Here is a 16,942-nt window from a genome sequence, read left to right on the forward strand (position 1 = left end):
AATTATTTGAACTATCAGTGTTATTGCTAATTTGAAAAATTCTGAAGCTAAAATTGAGATCATGTTGAAGTGGAAAGAATTTGAAGGAATCAAAATCGAAAGTAAAAAAGTTACATCGTGACAAGTTATTAAATGCATTGTGTTATCCTTAAATGATAAATTATTAATGCAACAGGGCAATTTTAAACATATGCTACCCGAAATTGTGGAATGTGAAAGAACTTTTCTTGGTGGCAAGAGGGTGAAAACTGAATAAGAAATTTGTTTTCTGATAAAATATAAAATAAAAATTAATGATTTTAGTGATTTTGTCGAAGACAGTTTATCTTTAAAATCAAGTGAAATTACCTTTTCAATTAAGAAAGCCAGAAAATATCTTTGAAACCATTGCGATTAGCAGCGCTGAAGCTGAGTGAGCTTTCAGCGTAATGAATAATATTGTGACAATTAAACACATTGCAGATTATGATGACCATACATCTAAATGAAAAACCATTGCTTCAATTCGATCTGGATCGTTATGTCAAATCATCGCTCAGCTATTGAGCAAAGCAGATTGACAACAAATAAAGAAGTAAATTGGCAATTTTTAGAATAAATTTTTCTTGAATATTTGTGAAATAATTTTTTTTCATGTAATCTGTGATTTTTGTGTACTTTTTCTGGTGTTTGTTTTTTATGTAATATTTGTTTTATATTGTGGAATGTTTTGTGATAGTTTTTATGTTATTTGTGATATGGGAAATATTTCATGTTATTTTTTATTCTCAATATTAAAATTTTATCATGAAAAAAATGTATCCATCAGTGGCGTGGCTACCATGTAGGCAGGCAAGGAAATTGCCTCCGGGCCCGGCATCTTTGGCTGTCTCCTGTTTTTGCAATTTTCATTTATTAAGTAGGGGCTCAAACATGCTCTTTGCCCCCGGGCCCGAAAAAGGGTAGCTACACTACTGGTATCCATTGACTAATAAAAAAGTTGTGCATGTGTCGAGCACGCATAGTAGATGGTTTATGTGAAACATCCTTCGTGTTTATTTTAGGTATTTTGATTTGTATATATCGATTACGAAATAAAACAGCTTTCTTATTGTAAATATTTTATTGATCATTGACAGATTTTCATAATTTCTGGAAGACACTGGATTTATGATAATTAAAGTGAGAGATGTATGCTTGCGAGTGAAACGTATCTAAATAGCTCTGTAAAATAGCACCGATTGATATACTGATCTTGTAGTTGAAGCGACATAAGCAGCTGTTAGGGGCACCTAATAATGGAATGTAACAAAAATGTTAGACAAAAAAAGAAATTGTTGACAAATATTTGTATTGTTCCAATTATACTTACAGCAGTAGTAACTTCAGGAAGCAAGACCACGACGTCATAGTATTCAAAAATTCTAAAAAGTTAGAACTCCAGACACTGTTGTATCCAGTTATCATTGTAAGGCAAAGCTTGACAACCAGGTTTTTAAGTTTTTTTTATATAGACGTAGGAACGTTTTCCACATTCACTTATACGCATGGTTAAGGGGGTAATAAGTCGCATTTGTCCACCCCCTCTAAATCCGTCAATGACTTAAGATATCATACCAGTCACGAAAAATGCGTCACATGCTCTAATTGCTCTTTCATGCTCTAATCAGAGCATTCACATGCTCTGATTAGACCATGCGAAGCGCCTCTATTAAAAGCTGCGGATGACGTCATTTCAACAACTGATCAAATTTACTCAGTAGAAAGTCAGAAAAACTGCGAGCCCATTGTTAAAACATTCACAGCTCACCACTGGTAATTTATTGTTATTTTTTGGTTTTTAGGAGCATTAGCAACTAAGGCCATATTGCTCCGGGGATATGCAGTGGTCATTCCCTGACCTTTCCGCATTCTCCGTATTTGGTGGTCACGGGTTCGAACCCTGGTCTAATCAAGAAGCATGTGCTACGCACTGCTGCTCCTGCCCACCTGGCTACGGAGGCGCCTCACTGGTAAGTACCCACTTTCTTTTTCACTAAAACAATTGGTGCTGAATATGGGGAATTACTGGGTTGAATAATGTTTGCTTCCAAAAGCTCATTTACCTGCTTTCGCACTTCATCTTTCAATAGGGAACTCTGTAAGCCATCTGCTTCACGGGAATGTTGTCAGTCAGTTTGATTCTGTGTTTAAATATCTTTGAATCACCCAGTTGTGCTGGTGATTTAGCAAAAACAACTCCATATTCATATAACAAATCTGACAAATGATGCCTTTGATTACCTGTTAGATGATCCAGATCAAAATCTTTCAAAGTCATGGGCGATGCTCTTTTCTCGTCTTCTTTCTCACCTGCAAAAGCAACTAGTTTACTTTTGACTCTTTCAAGGTTAGCTATCGCCATCCCTTCAGGAAGGTGAAGCAATTCAGTTCTTAGGTTCACTGAAATTCCTGAAATTTTTCCGTCGGGAAAAATTTCTATCCACTGAACATCTAATAACTAGGTTGTCACGACTTAGGTTAGAATTGGTTTCTGTTAACACTAGTTGTTCGGTGGAAACAGCAAGGTGATTACAAAAGGCCGTTACTATCCTTTCTGAGAAAGCTGGGATCAACTGCTTACAGGTTAATTTAGCTACAGATGGTTTTGAATTCATGAATTGTTTTCGAATACCCTCTTCCCTTAAGCAAATTCTCAACGAGACTGAGCGTACCATTCCTTTACTGAGGTCTATTGTGAATGAAAAATGTCTTAAGACATTTAACCGCAATATTACATCATATTGTCCTTTAAAATTTCCCAAGGCTACAAAAACGTTTTCCTGAAATGTTACATTATCTAACTTATGATTTGCTGTAACCTCCGTATGTATTGGAACAACGTACCCCAAAACAACTGTAACAGTCAGATCTGGAGACCTGGGATTTAGTGATTTATCATTCTTGATTTTATTAAATAAATCCGTGCTCAACAGCGTGACACCTGCTCCTGTATCCACTAGAAATTTGGCCAAAATATGTAGAACAAACCCACTAATTAAAGGTAATTTCTCATCATTATCTAAAATATACACCCCATGTTGCACATTTCTCTTATGGTTTAAAGACTCCAAGTTTTGGCATGATAAAACAGTTCCATAGCGTTGAAAGTTCCTTCTATTTCGTTCAGCATCTATCCCTATTTTGCCTGAAACCCACCTGATTTATTGGCCTTCCCAGAATAGCTTTAGGCTGCGTTTGATCATAAGTGCACTCATTTCGAGGTGTTCCCTTTCTTCCCCTTGTGGACGTGTTCATATGATTTCTATTTTGATTATTATAATACATTCTGTTTACATTTCTATCCGTATTTTTGCTAAAATTGTAACCCTGTCTGTTACCATAAGACGTACCACTTTTTGGTAAGGCAGTGTACTCGTGCATATTCTGGTATGTATTCTGACGAGGAGAAGGAATTGGCATCGGTCTTGAGCTCTATGAACAGCTGCGATCAATACAGCGTCTTTCTCCCTGTTCTGCTTCGTAAGAGGGATTACAGCATACCTGCTTCATAGCATAGCACGGAGTGAAATAGCATCACCCAGAGTGGGGGAGTTCATTGACCTGGATGCCTGAGGCCATAGTGTCTCTTCGCTTGTGAGACTGTGGGTATGTAAAACTTGGCGCTCCACAGCGACAGAGGGGGGGGGGATGCATAAGCTGGCGCATCACGACTTTGGCATCGTTCCATTTCGTTAGCTGCCTTAACTTGTGTTTGTAAATTATTACAAGTGGTGTTGTTCACAGCCAATGCTTTTAATGATTGTTACAAGTCTAATACTTGGTCTTGCAAAGGTTTAATAATATTTTTATTAAATACCTGCTGGCTACAGACTTCATTGCTGTTAGTCTACTACAAATAGCATTAATTGGTTTATGTTTTGTTTCTGAAAGCTCATTGTTCATCTCTTCATGTTTCGCAATTGTGACTGCTGGGAAAAAGTTAAAGGGTTCTGGGATAATACCATTATACCATTATCCCAGAACGAGAGGCATTAGGTCTAATATCCCTAACGCCTCTGGTAAATTGCTTTGTGCTGTGAAGGCTAATCTTGCTAAGTTTTTTACTTGTGCGTTATAATAAGCAATTGATTCTGTTGGACCTTGTACAGCAGTTGAAAATTGAGGTAGGCATGGGACAATCGGTTGTTTTTTTTCGAAATGAGCCAAAAATGCGTTTTTGAACATGCTATAGCTTTTTTCCTGGTGTAGTTCTGTTGACTGGGCTAAAAATTCTGCTGCAAACGAACGAAACTTCAATCTACAGACTGCATTTAATTCATTCCTTGTCTTGCCAGAGTGCTAGTTCTCCCACACTCTCTAGTGTTTCAAAGAATAACTGGAGAGATGGGCCTTCATCAGGCTTACCAAAAATGACTGGTACAAGCCCAAGGTAACCTGCAATGTTAGCCAAATGAGGGCTGCCAGATTCGGGAGGGGAATGTATTTGTTGTGTACCAAATAATGGAGCAGAAAAATTTACTTCTGTCGATTGTGAGCTCTGTCCTTCCATTTTGAATTTATCTGGGTGAGAGTAGGTGACCCTACCAATATTTGGGAAAAATTTGGGGTGAGCCTATCTATATTTTGTGGGACCCTATTTTCCAAAATGGTGCGACTTACCTTTCCGTTGAGCTGAAAGAGATTTATAACGTTAGAAATCAACAATTATAAACCACAAAGTATTTCGATATATAGCAACTCGTTTTATTCTTAATTTTTGATAAATCTTCTAGGTCAAAACTTTACAAGTTGCTGACTGTTGTTCAATACGAATGTTCCTGAAGACGTCTCTGTTATTTGTATTGGTGAAAAAAAAAGAGGAATGCCTATAACCATTCTCTGTACACATAAAATCAGTGCTGTCACTATTCTTTCTACTACAGAAGTAAGCTCCTGAGTTTCGTTTACTGTTCTCTGGTTGATTCTCCTGACACTTTGCTTCTCAGTCTGCAACAATCAGAATCATTTACGGGCATTCATGTATAATGGTTTTTCACTCCGCAGTAACACAATTGATCCTGGTTGCGATTAGCACCAATTTCTGCAGGCTTTCCTGTTATAGTGTGTGCTTGCCAATCAATGTTCTCTTTTAACAACTCGGCTTCCAGCAAGATCAGACACTAATATTTGCATCCAGAAAACCTGGGTTTCATATGATCGTCTAACAATTTATATTAGGACAAAAATCTTCAAGATTTACTCGGTTTGACATTAAGAGCAAGCTCGCAACATCGAAGATTGCGTTGTTTTTCACTTTGAAACCCTCTTGGAAATTAATAGGGCTCCAGTGCCGCATAACTATAATTCTTAATAAATATCCTATTCGAGTAGATTGTGTGTAGCAAAGAGTGGTCATGAGACAGAAAGATTAAACATAACAAGATTTAATAAGCAAAATAGGTCATACAAACAGTTCTAAGTAGACAACTGGTCACGATTTTGGAAAACTATCATTAGGCTCCTTGATCATTAACAAAAGCCAATTAAAGTGCTACAGATACTGATATACCAATTTGGTGCTGTTCTTCATGTGGCCTCTTCCTTCATTACACACTTGAATTCTGAGTAAATGATACATATCTTACAGTACCTTGTTTTAATGCAAGTGTAATAAGAACATGTCAGTTAATAGTTGCAATTAACATTAAAGACAACTAGGGTAACAAGTAATATTCCATTAAATTCTAATTGCTAAGAAAGGTGATAAAACAATTATCAAGATGTGTCTATGAGGAGAGAGAGGTCTGTGATTAAGGATAATGTTAGGGGGGGTTAGGATTGACTTCGGGTGGTTTGGATCGGTTTGCTCTAAAGAAAACTGGTCAACTTACCAATAAACTTCTGTTCTTCTCCAACACTTCTAGATTCAACTTTATGCTCCATAGGTACGACTTTCAGGAATATCTTTTCAATCCTCAATATCTGCTATCTTCGCTAGGCTTTCTTTATCTCATTCTCTTCACGACTCTGCTGATTAAACTATGGTTCTAGCCAAGTTAGCTCTTCCCAAAAATTGCAATCATCCCATCATCATCAGCCATTTTCAATCCACTGCAGGATGAAGGCCTCTTATCTTTAATAACACTCCGATTTCTAGGCAAAATGATATATCTCTTTTGGGGATTAGCCTGACTTCTAATCTCAAGTACATTACAAATATTGCTTCCTCTGCATCTAAAAAACTTGGGTTTCTCTTTTGTGCTCTCTGTGTTAGTTTTCTTCCAAACAGCAGCTCACTCTGTATAAATTGCAAATCTGCCCTGCCATGGAATATTTTTCCCACATCTGGGGTGGTGCCCCCAAAACCCCACTCAGACTTCTTGATTTCATTCAGAAGAGAGTAGTTAGCGTAATTAATGATTCATCTCTAACAGAGTCTCTCCACTCGCTGTCTCATAGACGTACTGTTTCTGCTGCATTCCTCTTCTACAGGTACTTCCATGGACACTGTTCTTCTGAATGGCTTCTATAATTCCCACTCTCTCTTTCAAAACAGTCCAAACACGTGCCGCCATCAGCCAACATCCATTTACCGTCCAACTTCAAACTCACAGAATCAACTTTTCATCTTCCTTGTTTATTCATTCAACTGCCGTTTTCTGGAACAACCTTCCTTCATACGTATTTCCTGAAAATTACAATCTACAGAAGTTCAAATCCAATGTCAACAAATATCTTATTTCGTCTTGTCAACCTCCAACCCAAGCACGGTACTAAGTACTATAGGTTCTAATACCTCTCGTGTTTGGGGTTTACGGCCGACCGGGCTAGCCGAGTGGGTAAAGTACCTACCCGGCAACCCAAAGGTCGCGGGTTCGATTCCCGCCTCGGGCTTGGATCAAAGTACTGCAAAAACCTTGGCAGGTGCAATATGGCCACAGAAGCCGATGTGCCAACAACTACCAAAAAAAAAAAAAAACGTTTGGGGTTTACACAAAAAAAAAAATTCTGGTCCGTTGCAGATTTTGGATGGATTTAGTCTGGTTTCTTATGGTATCTTAGCTTTGGTCTGTCCATCATGGGTGACCATGGTGTGTCAGATGAATATAATATATTCATCTGACATTGATAAATTATATCCTGATGACTTCTTGCTAGTCTCATACTATAAAAAAGAAGTTACTATTTTTAATATTAATTTATGTATCTTAAATAAATAAATTTACATTGATTATCTTAAATGCAAATAATAATAATTACACCTAATAGTTTACATATTTTATAAAAAAACATTACATGTTGGACATAGCTTATTTCTGTATGCAGCTGTTAGAAAACTGGGTTTGCTACTTAGTGCTATAATCTAATATTGTGGAGCAGAGCAAATAATTTAAAGGTGAACTGCACAGACTAAATATGCATAAAAAAAGCCAAGTAAACATGGGTCCTTAAAGTGAATCGTTTTCGAGATATTGCACATTTCTAGTTGATATCCACTACTGACCAGGTAGTAGTAGTAGTAGTGGCATGTGATGCAAGAAAGCAAGTGTATGAGCTTTTTGCAGCAGCAGCCAAAAAAAAAAAAAAAAAATCACACCATTCCCTCCAAATGCCTGTCCAGTTCCTCTTTAAATTTATTTAACCTATCAACTTCAACAATGACAGATAGAAGTTTGTTCCAGCAATTAACCACCCGCTGGCTAAAGGCAAATTTCCGCACATCAATTCTACTACATCTGTCTTTTCTTAATTTGAATTTATGCCCCTTAGGTTCGTAATCTGAACAAGTGGAAGGATCCCATAAGAATTCAACGTGCTCAATCCATTCAAGACCTTACACACCACAATCAGATCACTGTGCAGGTTCCTAGTCTCCAGCTGCTGCAATTTGCAGAACTTAAGCCTCTCTTGGTAATAGGATCTCTTCATTCCCCTCACCAATCTTGTTGCCCTTCGCTGTACATGCTCAAGCAAATCTACACCCTTCCTAAAATGAGGATTCCAGTCCTGTATGCAGTACTCAAGGCGTGGCCTGACCATTGCCTTATACAGATGGACAATCACCTCCTTTTCCCTGCTAGCAAATTTTCCTATATATCATTATCAAAACTCCATGACCTGCCCTGGCAGCCTGTCTGTATTGCTCAGAAAACTTCACATCTGACTGCACAATTACTCACAGGTCTTTTTCATTTTCTACCACCTTAAGTGTTGTAGTACCACACAGTTGGTACGATTCTCTGGAGTTACTTCTACCCATATGCAGTACTTTTCATTTGTCAATGTTAAACTTCAGTTGCCACTTCTTAGCCCATCTGCCCAAATTATCTAGATCCTGTTTGCAGTAGCACACTGCAATTACTGTCATTAACAACGCTGCCAACCTTTGTATCATCTGCAAACTTAGACACTAAGCCTGATATACCTTCATCAATATTATTGATAAATATGCAAAACAACAGAGGACCCAACACCAAACCCTGTGGGACTCCACAGATAACATTAGTCCACGAAGAGCAGCACCCATTAATTACCACTCTCTGTCTTCTCCCACTCAACCATCCTTTTATCCATTGTAGCAACTTACCCTTAATACAATTCTGCTCCAATTTGTACAAGAGTCTTCCATGTGCAACAGTGTCAAAAGCTTCCTGAAATCAAAATATATGATATCAAAATTATTTTTTGCATCCACTTCCTTTGTAACCACATCATAATATCCTATCAAATTTGTCAGACAATACTTTCCCTTAACAAACCCATGCTGTGTCTGAATTATCGCTACAGTCTTGTCTAGATGATCCTGCAATGCATCTTTAACCAGTGACTCCATTATTTTACCTGAAACAGAAGTTAAACTAACTTGTCTGTAATTACTCGTGTCACCCTTTGATCCCCCTTTGTGATTTGGGGATATATTTGCACATAAGCATTGGGAGATCAAAATTGAGAGTAGGAGTGTGCTATAGGCCTAATGACTCTGATGAGTATAATAAGAAACTGTACAGGGAAATAGAGTGGGCCAGTAAATCAGACATTCTTATAATGGGAGATTTTAATTTCCCAGATATTGACTGGAATTTGTGGGTTGGTCACTCACACACTAGCAAGGTTTTGTGGATTTATTGGATGATTGTTTTCTACATCAGCATGTTCGGGAGGCAACTAGAGGGAGTAATACTCTTGATTTGATTATCAGCAGTGATTCTTCATGCATTAAGAATCTGCAGATAAATGAACCGCTAGGTGGCAGTGATCACAGTGTGCTGAAGTGGGATTTACTCAAAGAGATAACTACCATTAGGGGTAAAAGGAAGGGTTATTGCTTCCGTAAAAGCGACTACAATGGACTGAGACTGTATTTGAATTCTATACAGTGGGACCAACTGATGATGTTACCAACAGCAAATTCAAAATGGGAAGCATTCAAAGAACTTATCTTGGAAGCTACTAGGCTTTACATACCAACTAAGAAATATTGTTCAAAGTTTAGGCCAAAATGGATGTCAGATGAACTAATGAGGCATATGGCAGGGAAGAAAAATGCATGGGATACTTACAAATTAACACATGACAAAGAAGCCTATGATAGATACAAGTTGATATGCAACCAATTTACAAAGGAGGTTAGGCAGGCGAAGGCAGATTACGAGAAATCCTTGGCAAGGGATGCAAAGAAAAACAGCAAAGAGTTCTTTACTTATGTAAACTCTAGAAGGAAGGGGATGAATCAGATTGGTCCACTTGATATTGATGGGTCAACTGTTGATGATCCTGCTCAGGTAGCTAACAAACTAAATGAATATTTTGCATCGACATTCACACATGAGGAGTTATTCAGCGAGGGGAATGCCAGAGGTGTATTCAACTCTAGCAGTAAGCTACATTTGGTGTTTTTTTTAGGAGCATTAGCAACTAAGGCCATATTGCTCCGGGAATATGCGGTGATCATTCCCTGATCTTTCCGCATCCCCGTATTTGGTGGTGACGGGATCGAACCCCGGTCTAATCACAGTAAGCTACAGAATCGTGAAATAACTGGGAGTAAAGTGGAGGAGAAACTGTTGAAAAAAACACAAGAAAGGCACCCGGGGTGGATGGGATCTATACAGTTATATTAAAGGAGGCAGCAAAGGAAGTAAGCAAACCCTTAGCCATAATTATGAGAGCTTCCTTGGACTCAGGGGAGGTACCCATAGACTGGAAATGTGCAAATGTGACCCCAATTCACAAAGGAGGATCAAAGGCTGACACAAGTAATTATAGACCTGTGAGCTTAACTTCTGTTCCAGGAAAATTAATGGAGGCACTGGTTAAAGAAGCACTGCAGGATCATTTAGACAAGACTTCAGTTATAGCTCGGACACAGCACGGTTTTGTTAAGGGGAAGTCTTGCCTGACCAACTTGATTGGATACTATGATGCAGTCACAAAAGAACTGGATGCAGGGAATAACTTTGATATTATATACTTGGATCTTAGAAAGGCTTTTGATACTGTTGCACATGGAAGACTGCTACACAAATTGGAGCAGTATGACATTGGAGGCAAATTGCTGCTATGGATAAAGGGGTGGTTGAGGGGGAGAAGACAGAGAGTGGTAATCAATGGACACTGCTCATCGTGGACTAAAGTTATTAGTGGAGTCCCTCAGGGCTCAGTGTTGGGTCCATTATTGTTTTCTGTATTTATAAATGATATTGATGATGGTATATCAAGCTTAATGTCCAAGTTTGCAGACGATACAAAGGTTGGCAGGGTTGTCAAGGACACTACTGACACTATGCTGCTGCAACAGGATCTGGAAAGGTTGAGCAGATCGGCTGAGAGGTGGCAAATGAAGTTTAACATTGACAAATGTAAAGTGCTACACATGGGAAACAGCAACTCCAGAGCAACGTATCAACTCTGTGGGACTACACTGACAGTGGTAGAGAATGAAAGGGACTTGGGGGTGATTGTGCAGGCAGATATGAAGTTCTCTGAGCAGTGCAGACGGGCTGCAAGAGTAGCTCATGGAGTATTGTCAATGATATACAGGAATTTTTCCAGCAGGGATAAAGAAGTGATTATTCCCTTGTATAAGGCAATGGCCAGGCCACACCTAGAGTACTGTATACAGGTCTGGAGGCCTCATTTCAAGAAGGATGTAGAGCTGCTGGAACGAGTACAGAGAAGGGCAACAAGATTAGTGAATGGAACAATGGGGTGCTCTTACGAAGAAAGGCTTAAGTTTTGCAAATTACAGTGTCTGGAGACTAGGCACCAGCGAGGTGATCTGATAGAGGTGTATAAAGCCTTGAATGGTTTGAGCATGCTCAATGCTGATGAGATTCTTCCTCTAGCTCAGAAAAATCACCTGAGAGGGCATAAATTCAAATTGAGGAAAGAGAGATGTAGAATAGACGTGCGGAAATATGCCTTTAGCCAGCGGGTGGTTGGTTGGTGGAACAGACTTCCATCCCTTGTAGTGGAGGTTGATAGCCTGAATAAGTTTAAGGCTCAGCTGGACAGGTATTTTGAACGAACAGAGGGGTGAAGTGGAAGTGGGGTTTTTTTGGCTGATGCTGCATAAGCTTGCTTTCTTGCATCAAATGCCTCTACTAATGCTAATGCTAATGCTAATCTCCAGGCCATGAGGGCCTCCCCTGAGTCCAAGGATGCTCTCATAATTACGGCTAAGGGTTTGCTTAGTTGCTTTTCCACCTCCTTTAATCTAACTGGATAGATCCAGTCCATCCCAGGTGCCTTTCTTATGTTTAACTTCAACAATTTCTCCTCTACTTTTCTCTCAGTTATTACAAAATCATTAAGCACTCTGCTACAATTTCATAACCTTCTGCCATTTTCAAACCTTAATAACTCGTCATGTGTGAATGTAGATGCAAAATACTCATTTGGTTTGTTTGCTATCTGAGCAGGATCTTCAACTGTTCAACCATCAATGTCAAGTGGACCAATAAGATTCATCCCCTTCCTTTTAGAGTTTATATAAGTAAAGAAATCCTTGCTGTTTTTCTTAGCATATTTTGCCAAAGATTTCTCGTAATCTGCCTTCGCCTGCCTAACCTCCTTTGTGACCTGATTACAGACTAGCTTATATCTCCATAGGCTTCTGAGTCGCTTAATAATTTATATGCATCCCATGCATTTTTCTTCTCTGTCACGAGTCTCATTATTTCATTTGATAACCATTTAGGCCTAAAACTTGAACAATATTTCTTAATAGGTATAAAACTTTTAGTAGCATCCACGATTAATTCCTTGAATGCTTCCCACTTAGTATTTAATGCTGGTAACATTGTTAGTTGATCCCACTGTACAGAATTTAAAAACTGTCTGAGACCACTGTACTCACCTTTACGGAAACAAAAACCCTTTCCTTTACCCCTGATGGTAATTATATCTTTAAGTAAATCCCACTTCAGTACACTGTGATCACTGCCATCTAGTGGTTCCTTTATCTGCAGATTCTTAATAAATGAATGATCACTGCTGAAAACCAGATCAAGAGTATTACCCTCTCTAGTTGCCTCTCGAACATGCTGCTGCATAAAACAATCATCCATAAATCCACAAAAGTCTTACTAGTGTGTGAGTGACCAACCCACAAGTTCCAGTCAATACCTGGGAAGTTAAAATCTCCCATTATAAGACATTCTGATTTACTATCCCACTCTATTTCTCTGTACAATCGTTCATTGTACTCATTCGAGTCATTAGGCCTATAACACACTCCTACTCTTATTTTTGCTTTCGCAGTTCTTATGTCACACCAAACTGACTCAACAGTGCACTGTTCATCTATATCAACTGGATGCATTTCTTTTGATATTATGTTTTTCTTAGTTAACAGCATAACACCTCCTCCCTTCCTATCCTGTCTATCCTTTCTGTACACATTGTACTCCCCAAATTCCAGTTCTGCATTCCTTATATCTGTGTGACACCTCGTCTCTGCTATCCCAACAATATCCACCTTTGATGTCTTGACCAACACTTCAAATTCTTCAAATTTATTTACTATACTTCTAGCATTGGTATACATGCAAATATACATGTAGCTATCCTTAATCTTAGTTACCCTAACACATCCCATATACCATCTGATTCACGATGACTGCCATCAGTCCCTGAAACCCCCAGCACCCCTTCGCTCCAGGTTTCTACTTATTCTAATAGAATTTGTGCAACAATAACCTTCACTTCTGCCTGCGGCTACTTTTAATCTTTTAGTCTGTGAATTGACAATTAATTAATTAAATTTATTGATCTTATTAATTTAAAATATCATGCCCCCCCCAAGCTAGCAGTTTTCCAACCCACCTAACACTGCCTCGATAGCATCAGCAAATATTCTTGCACCCTTTCTATTTAATTGTATCCCATCCTGTAGAAGCAGTCTCGCCTGTTAACAAGCACAGACTACGCTGAAAAAAATTCTACCTCTCGAGCCTTGCACATCCTCTCCAGGGCTGAATTGATTGACAAGGCTCTCATCATATACTCCCTCCTATCATGTCTGTGCAGAATTGCAGACACTTTCAAATTTAACCGTAATTCACAACTTTTTTGCAGCATTGACCTGTACTTGTTAAGTAAATTTGCAGATCTCCTACTCTTAATGTCATTGGTGTCAACGTGTACAACAATATCAGCCTTTGTGCCCTTAAAAGATGATATATGCTTTACAGCGTCATCAACTTTTGCCCCTGGCAGACATACCCTGGTCCTGTTCCATCTATCCTTTTTACGCAATATATTCCCTGTCTCCCTGACAGTAGAATCACCAACAATAACTAGTTCATTTGGGACCAGTGCATTCTGCCTCGGGGATTGCCGCTGTGTGGCCTGATGCTCAGGAGTGAGCTGTGGTATTGAGTTGGGCAGCAGAGAGCTTGACGGGCCCCTTATATTAATTTCTTTGAGGGTATCTACCCTACACCTCAAGCTCTCATAGACGCCCAGTAGAACGCTGAGTTGATGCCTAATTTCTAGACATTCTCTGCGCCTGGCACACACACACACAAAGACATCCTCCTTGGCTAGATCATGTTCTGTTCCAGAGAGTTCGGCAAACATTTTACAAGCTGCACATTTTTTTTAGGCTGTGATGCGTTGGAGAATTGCCCCCTCAGTTCCTTCCCGAATCACAGCACTCCTACCACTTTGTGCCCGTTGCTTTGCTGCTCTAGTCTGGGGCATGATATTTTAAATTAATAAGATCAATAAATTAAATTAATTAACTAATTAAATTAAATTAACTAATTAATTAATTAAATAGCATAGTTAATTAATTAATTTAATTAATTAACTACGCTATCTAATGGAATCCTAAATACAGTAATGCGTATTATGCTATACAATTATACGTTAGAGCTGCCTAGTTATACAATTAAAAATTTGAATTCCGTACTACTCTATACAAAAACAATGGCTGCAAGTTTCGAATAAAATAATGGTTTTACGTTTATTATATAGTAATCTACAAAACCTCTTTATCTAAATTAAAAATAAAAATAACCAGCGAACAATAACTATAAGACTACTTATAAAGTACAATATAAAATAGCAATTAGGTAAATAAAAAGGTAAATAACACATCGCTTTTTCGGAGCCTGTTATTTTTAAACAGAGTCAGCGCCCTCTCCAGGTGAACTGTACAGAGTTGGGATCCAGCACTGACTTGTTTGTTTAGGTTATTCTCATTCTCTTTGGTTAAGTTATGCTCATTCTCTCCGTTTCCCCTCTCTCAATGCTCTGAGACTTAGAAGGGATACTAGTACTTGTCAAAGGATAGTCAACTTGGAAAGAGGTTACAGCAATGAAGAGTATGCAGACGTGCACTTCGCGTATGGTAAAGCCAACAGCAGTGCACTCGAGGCTGCACGTTTGTACCAGGACGCATTTCCCCTCCAAAGGCAGCCCAACATGTGCACATTCATCAGGGTACATCAATGCCTTAGAGAACATGGATGCTTGGCACATGGAGTTCGAGCAGTTAGGCCCAGAAGCATAACACCTAACGTTGAGGAAAGGGTGTTAGAAAGAACATCCTGTAACATCTGTAAAATCCTCTGGTGTTGAAACCAAAAATTAAAAATGTATTATCTTATGTTTAATAAAACTACCCTGAGCAAAGGATTCACAGCTTTTTGCTAAACTAGTGTTCATATACATACTAGTGTTCATGGCGGATCTTAACAGAAAATGTGCATTATCTCGAAAACAGTTCATTTGCGGCCCGATGTTCACTGGGACTTTTTTGCTTATTTTAGTTTGTGCTTTTAACCTTTAAATTATTGACCATCATTTTTGAAACACCCTGTCATCATCATCAGCCATTTTCAATCCACTGCAGGATGAAGGCCTCTCCAGCAACTTTCCAATTCCTTCTGTTTTGAGCACTGGCCATCTATTTACTAACCAAAAACTCATGAATTTCATCTATCCATCTCCGCCTTTGTCTTCCAGGTTTTCTTCTAGCTCCTCTTGGGTACCATTCTGTTATTTTCTTAGTCCATCTGTCATCATGTCTTCTAGCTATGTGTCCTGCCCAAGACCATTTTAGTTCTTTAGTTTTGATAAGAATGTCCTTTACTTGAGTTTGCTGCCTAACCCATGTGTTTCTCTTCTTATCTAACAGTCTAATTCCCAATATAATTTGTTCCATTCTTCGCTGTGTAGTTCTTAGCTTCTCTTCCATTCTTTTGGTGAGTGCCCAAGTTTCACTTCCATGAGTCATGGTGGGGAGTATACATTGATTCATTATTTTACGTTTCAGACAAACTGGGCTATTGCTCTTCAGTATGTGACTATATTTCCTGAATGCTATCCATCCAAAATTTATTCTTCTCTTGACTTCCAGCCATTTATCATTATTACAGCTAATAACTTGTCCCAGATAAGTATATGACTCCACCTTTTCAATTACTGCTCCTTCAATCATTATTTCCCTTTCCGTGGCATACTTGTTCATCATTACTTTTGTTTTAGCCATATTCATCTTTAGTCCAAAATCCTTACTAACTGTGCATAACTGATTAAGATTTTCCTCTAATTCTTTGGGATCATGGCTTATGACCACAATGTCATCTGCAAATCGTAAATGGTTTAGGTACTCTCCGTTCACATTGACTCCTTTCTGCGATCAGTCTAATCTTCTGAAAGCTTCCTCAAGGGCAGCAGTAAACAGCTGCGGAGATATTGTGTCTCCTTGTCGAACTCCTTTCTCGATTTTAAATTTGCTACTGTCTTTGTCTAGTCTAATAAAGGAGGTAGCACTCTTATATACAGGAAACCCCCGCTATTCACGAAGGTTACGTTCCTGAGAAATGCCGCGAATACTGAGTTATGGCTCCCATAGTAATAAAGGGGTTCCGTTCCAAAGTATGAAATATATAAGAAAAACTAGTCCAGAATTTTGTCTATGTATGTATAACTTCACAATATGACTATGTACACAGACAGTACATAGTGAAATGCAAGCATATGGCATCGAAATGAAAATAAGAAACAATTTAATATTAAATGTAATATTTATTAGAAATTTCAAACATCTTTCAAACCAGCGTCTTTGGTAACTAAAAAACCTATCCCGCCAGTGTTATCACCAGTTTCGCTAAAGCGTTGATAAGGAGTTTTGCGTTTTCACGAATGATGAGTGAATTTAACGGAATTTTATTTTGAGTTCGGTCTTCTATCCACAGATTTAAAGCCTTTTCCATTTTTTCTAATTTAACATCACGAGTTACAGAGCAAATTTTTGAAGCAATTAGCACGTTTTCACGGACACTACAGCAGACTTTTTCTTCCGATTTCTTGATTGATCGTACCGTTGACTCATTGATTTTATAATGTTTTGCCACTGAGGAGACATTTTCACCATTAGAAATTTTATCTAATAACTCAATTTTATTCGCTAATGTCATCACCTTCTTTGATATTTTCACATTTCTCTTGTTATTCGTAGTCATATTTT

General features: G+C 38.4%; 1 protein-coding gene across 1 annotated transcript in view; it reads right to left on the reverse strand.

Moving 5' to 3' along the window:
* Positions 1-1,146: 1,146 nt before the first annotated feature.
* LOC150089301 (uncharacterized) overlaps positions 1,147-16,942 on the reverse strand; it is a 251,559-nt gene continuing 235,763 nt past the window's right edge. The window contains exon 5 of the mRNA XM_090368481.1: positions 1,147-1,271. Coding sequence (XP_090224607.1) covers positions 1,194-1,271 — 78 coding nt within the window. The 3' untranslated portion in view covers positions 1,147-1,193. The remainder of the gene's footprint in view (positions 1,272-16,942) is intronic.

Source organism: Mastigoproctus giganteus, chromosome 2 (genome assembly GCF_048544385.1).
Source record: "Mastigoproctus giganteus isolate SK-2022 chromosome 2, ASM4854438v1, whole genome shotgun sequence".
NCBI classification, from domain to species: Eukaryota; Metazoa; Arthropoda; class Arachnida; order Uropygi; family Thelyphonidae; genus Mastigoproctus; species Mastigoproctus giganteus.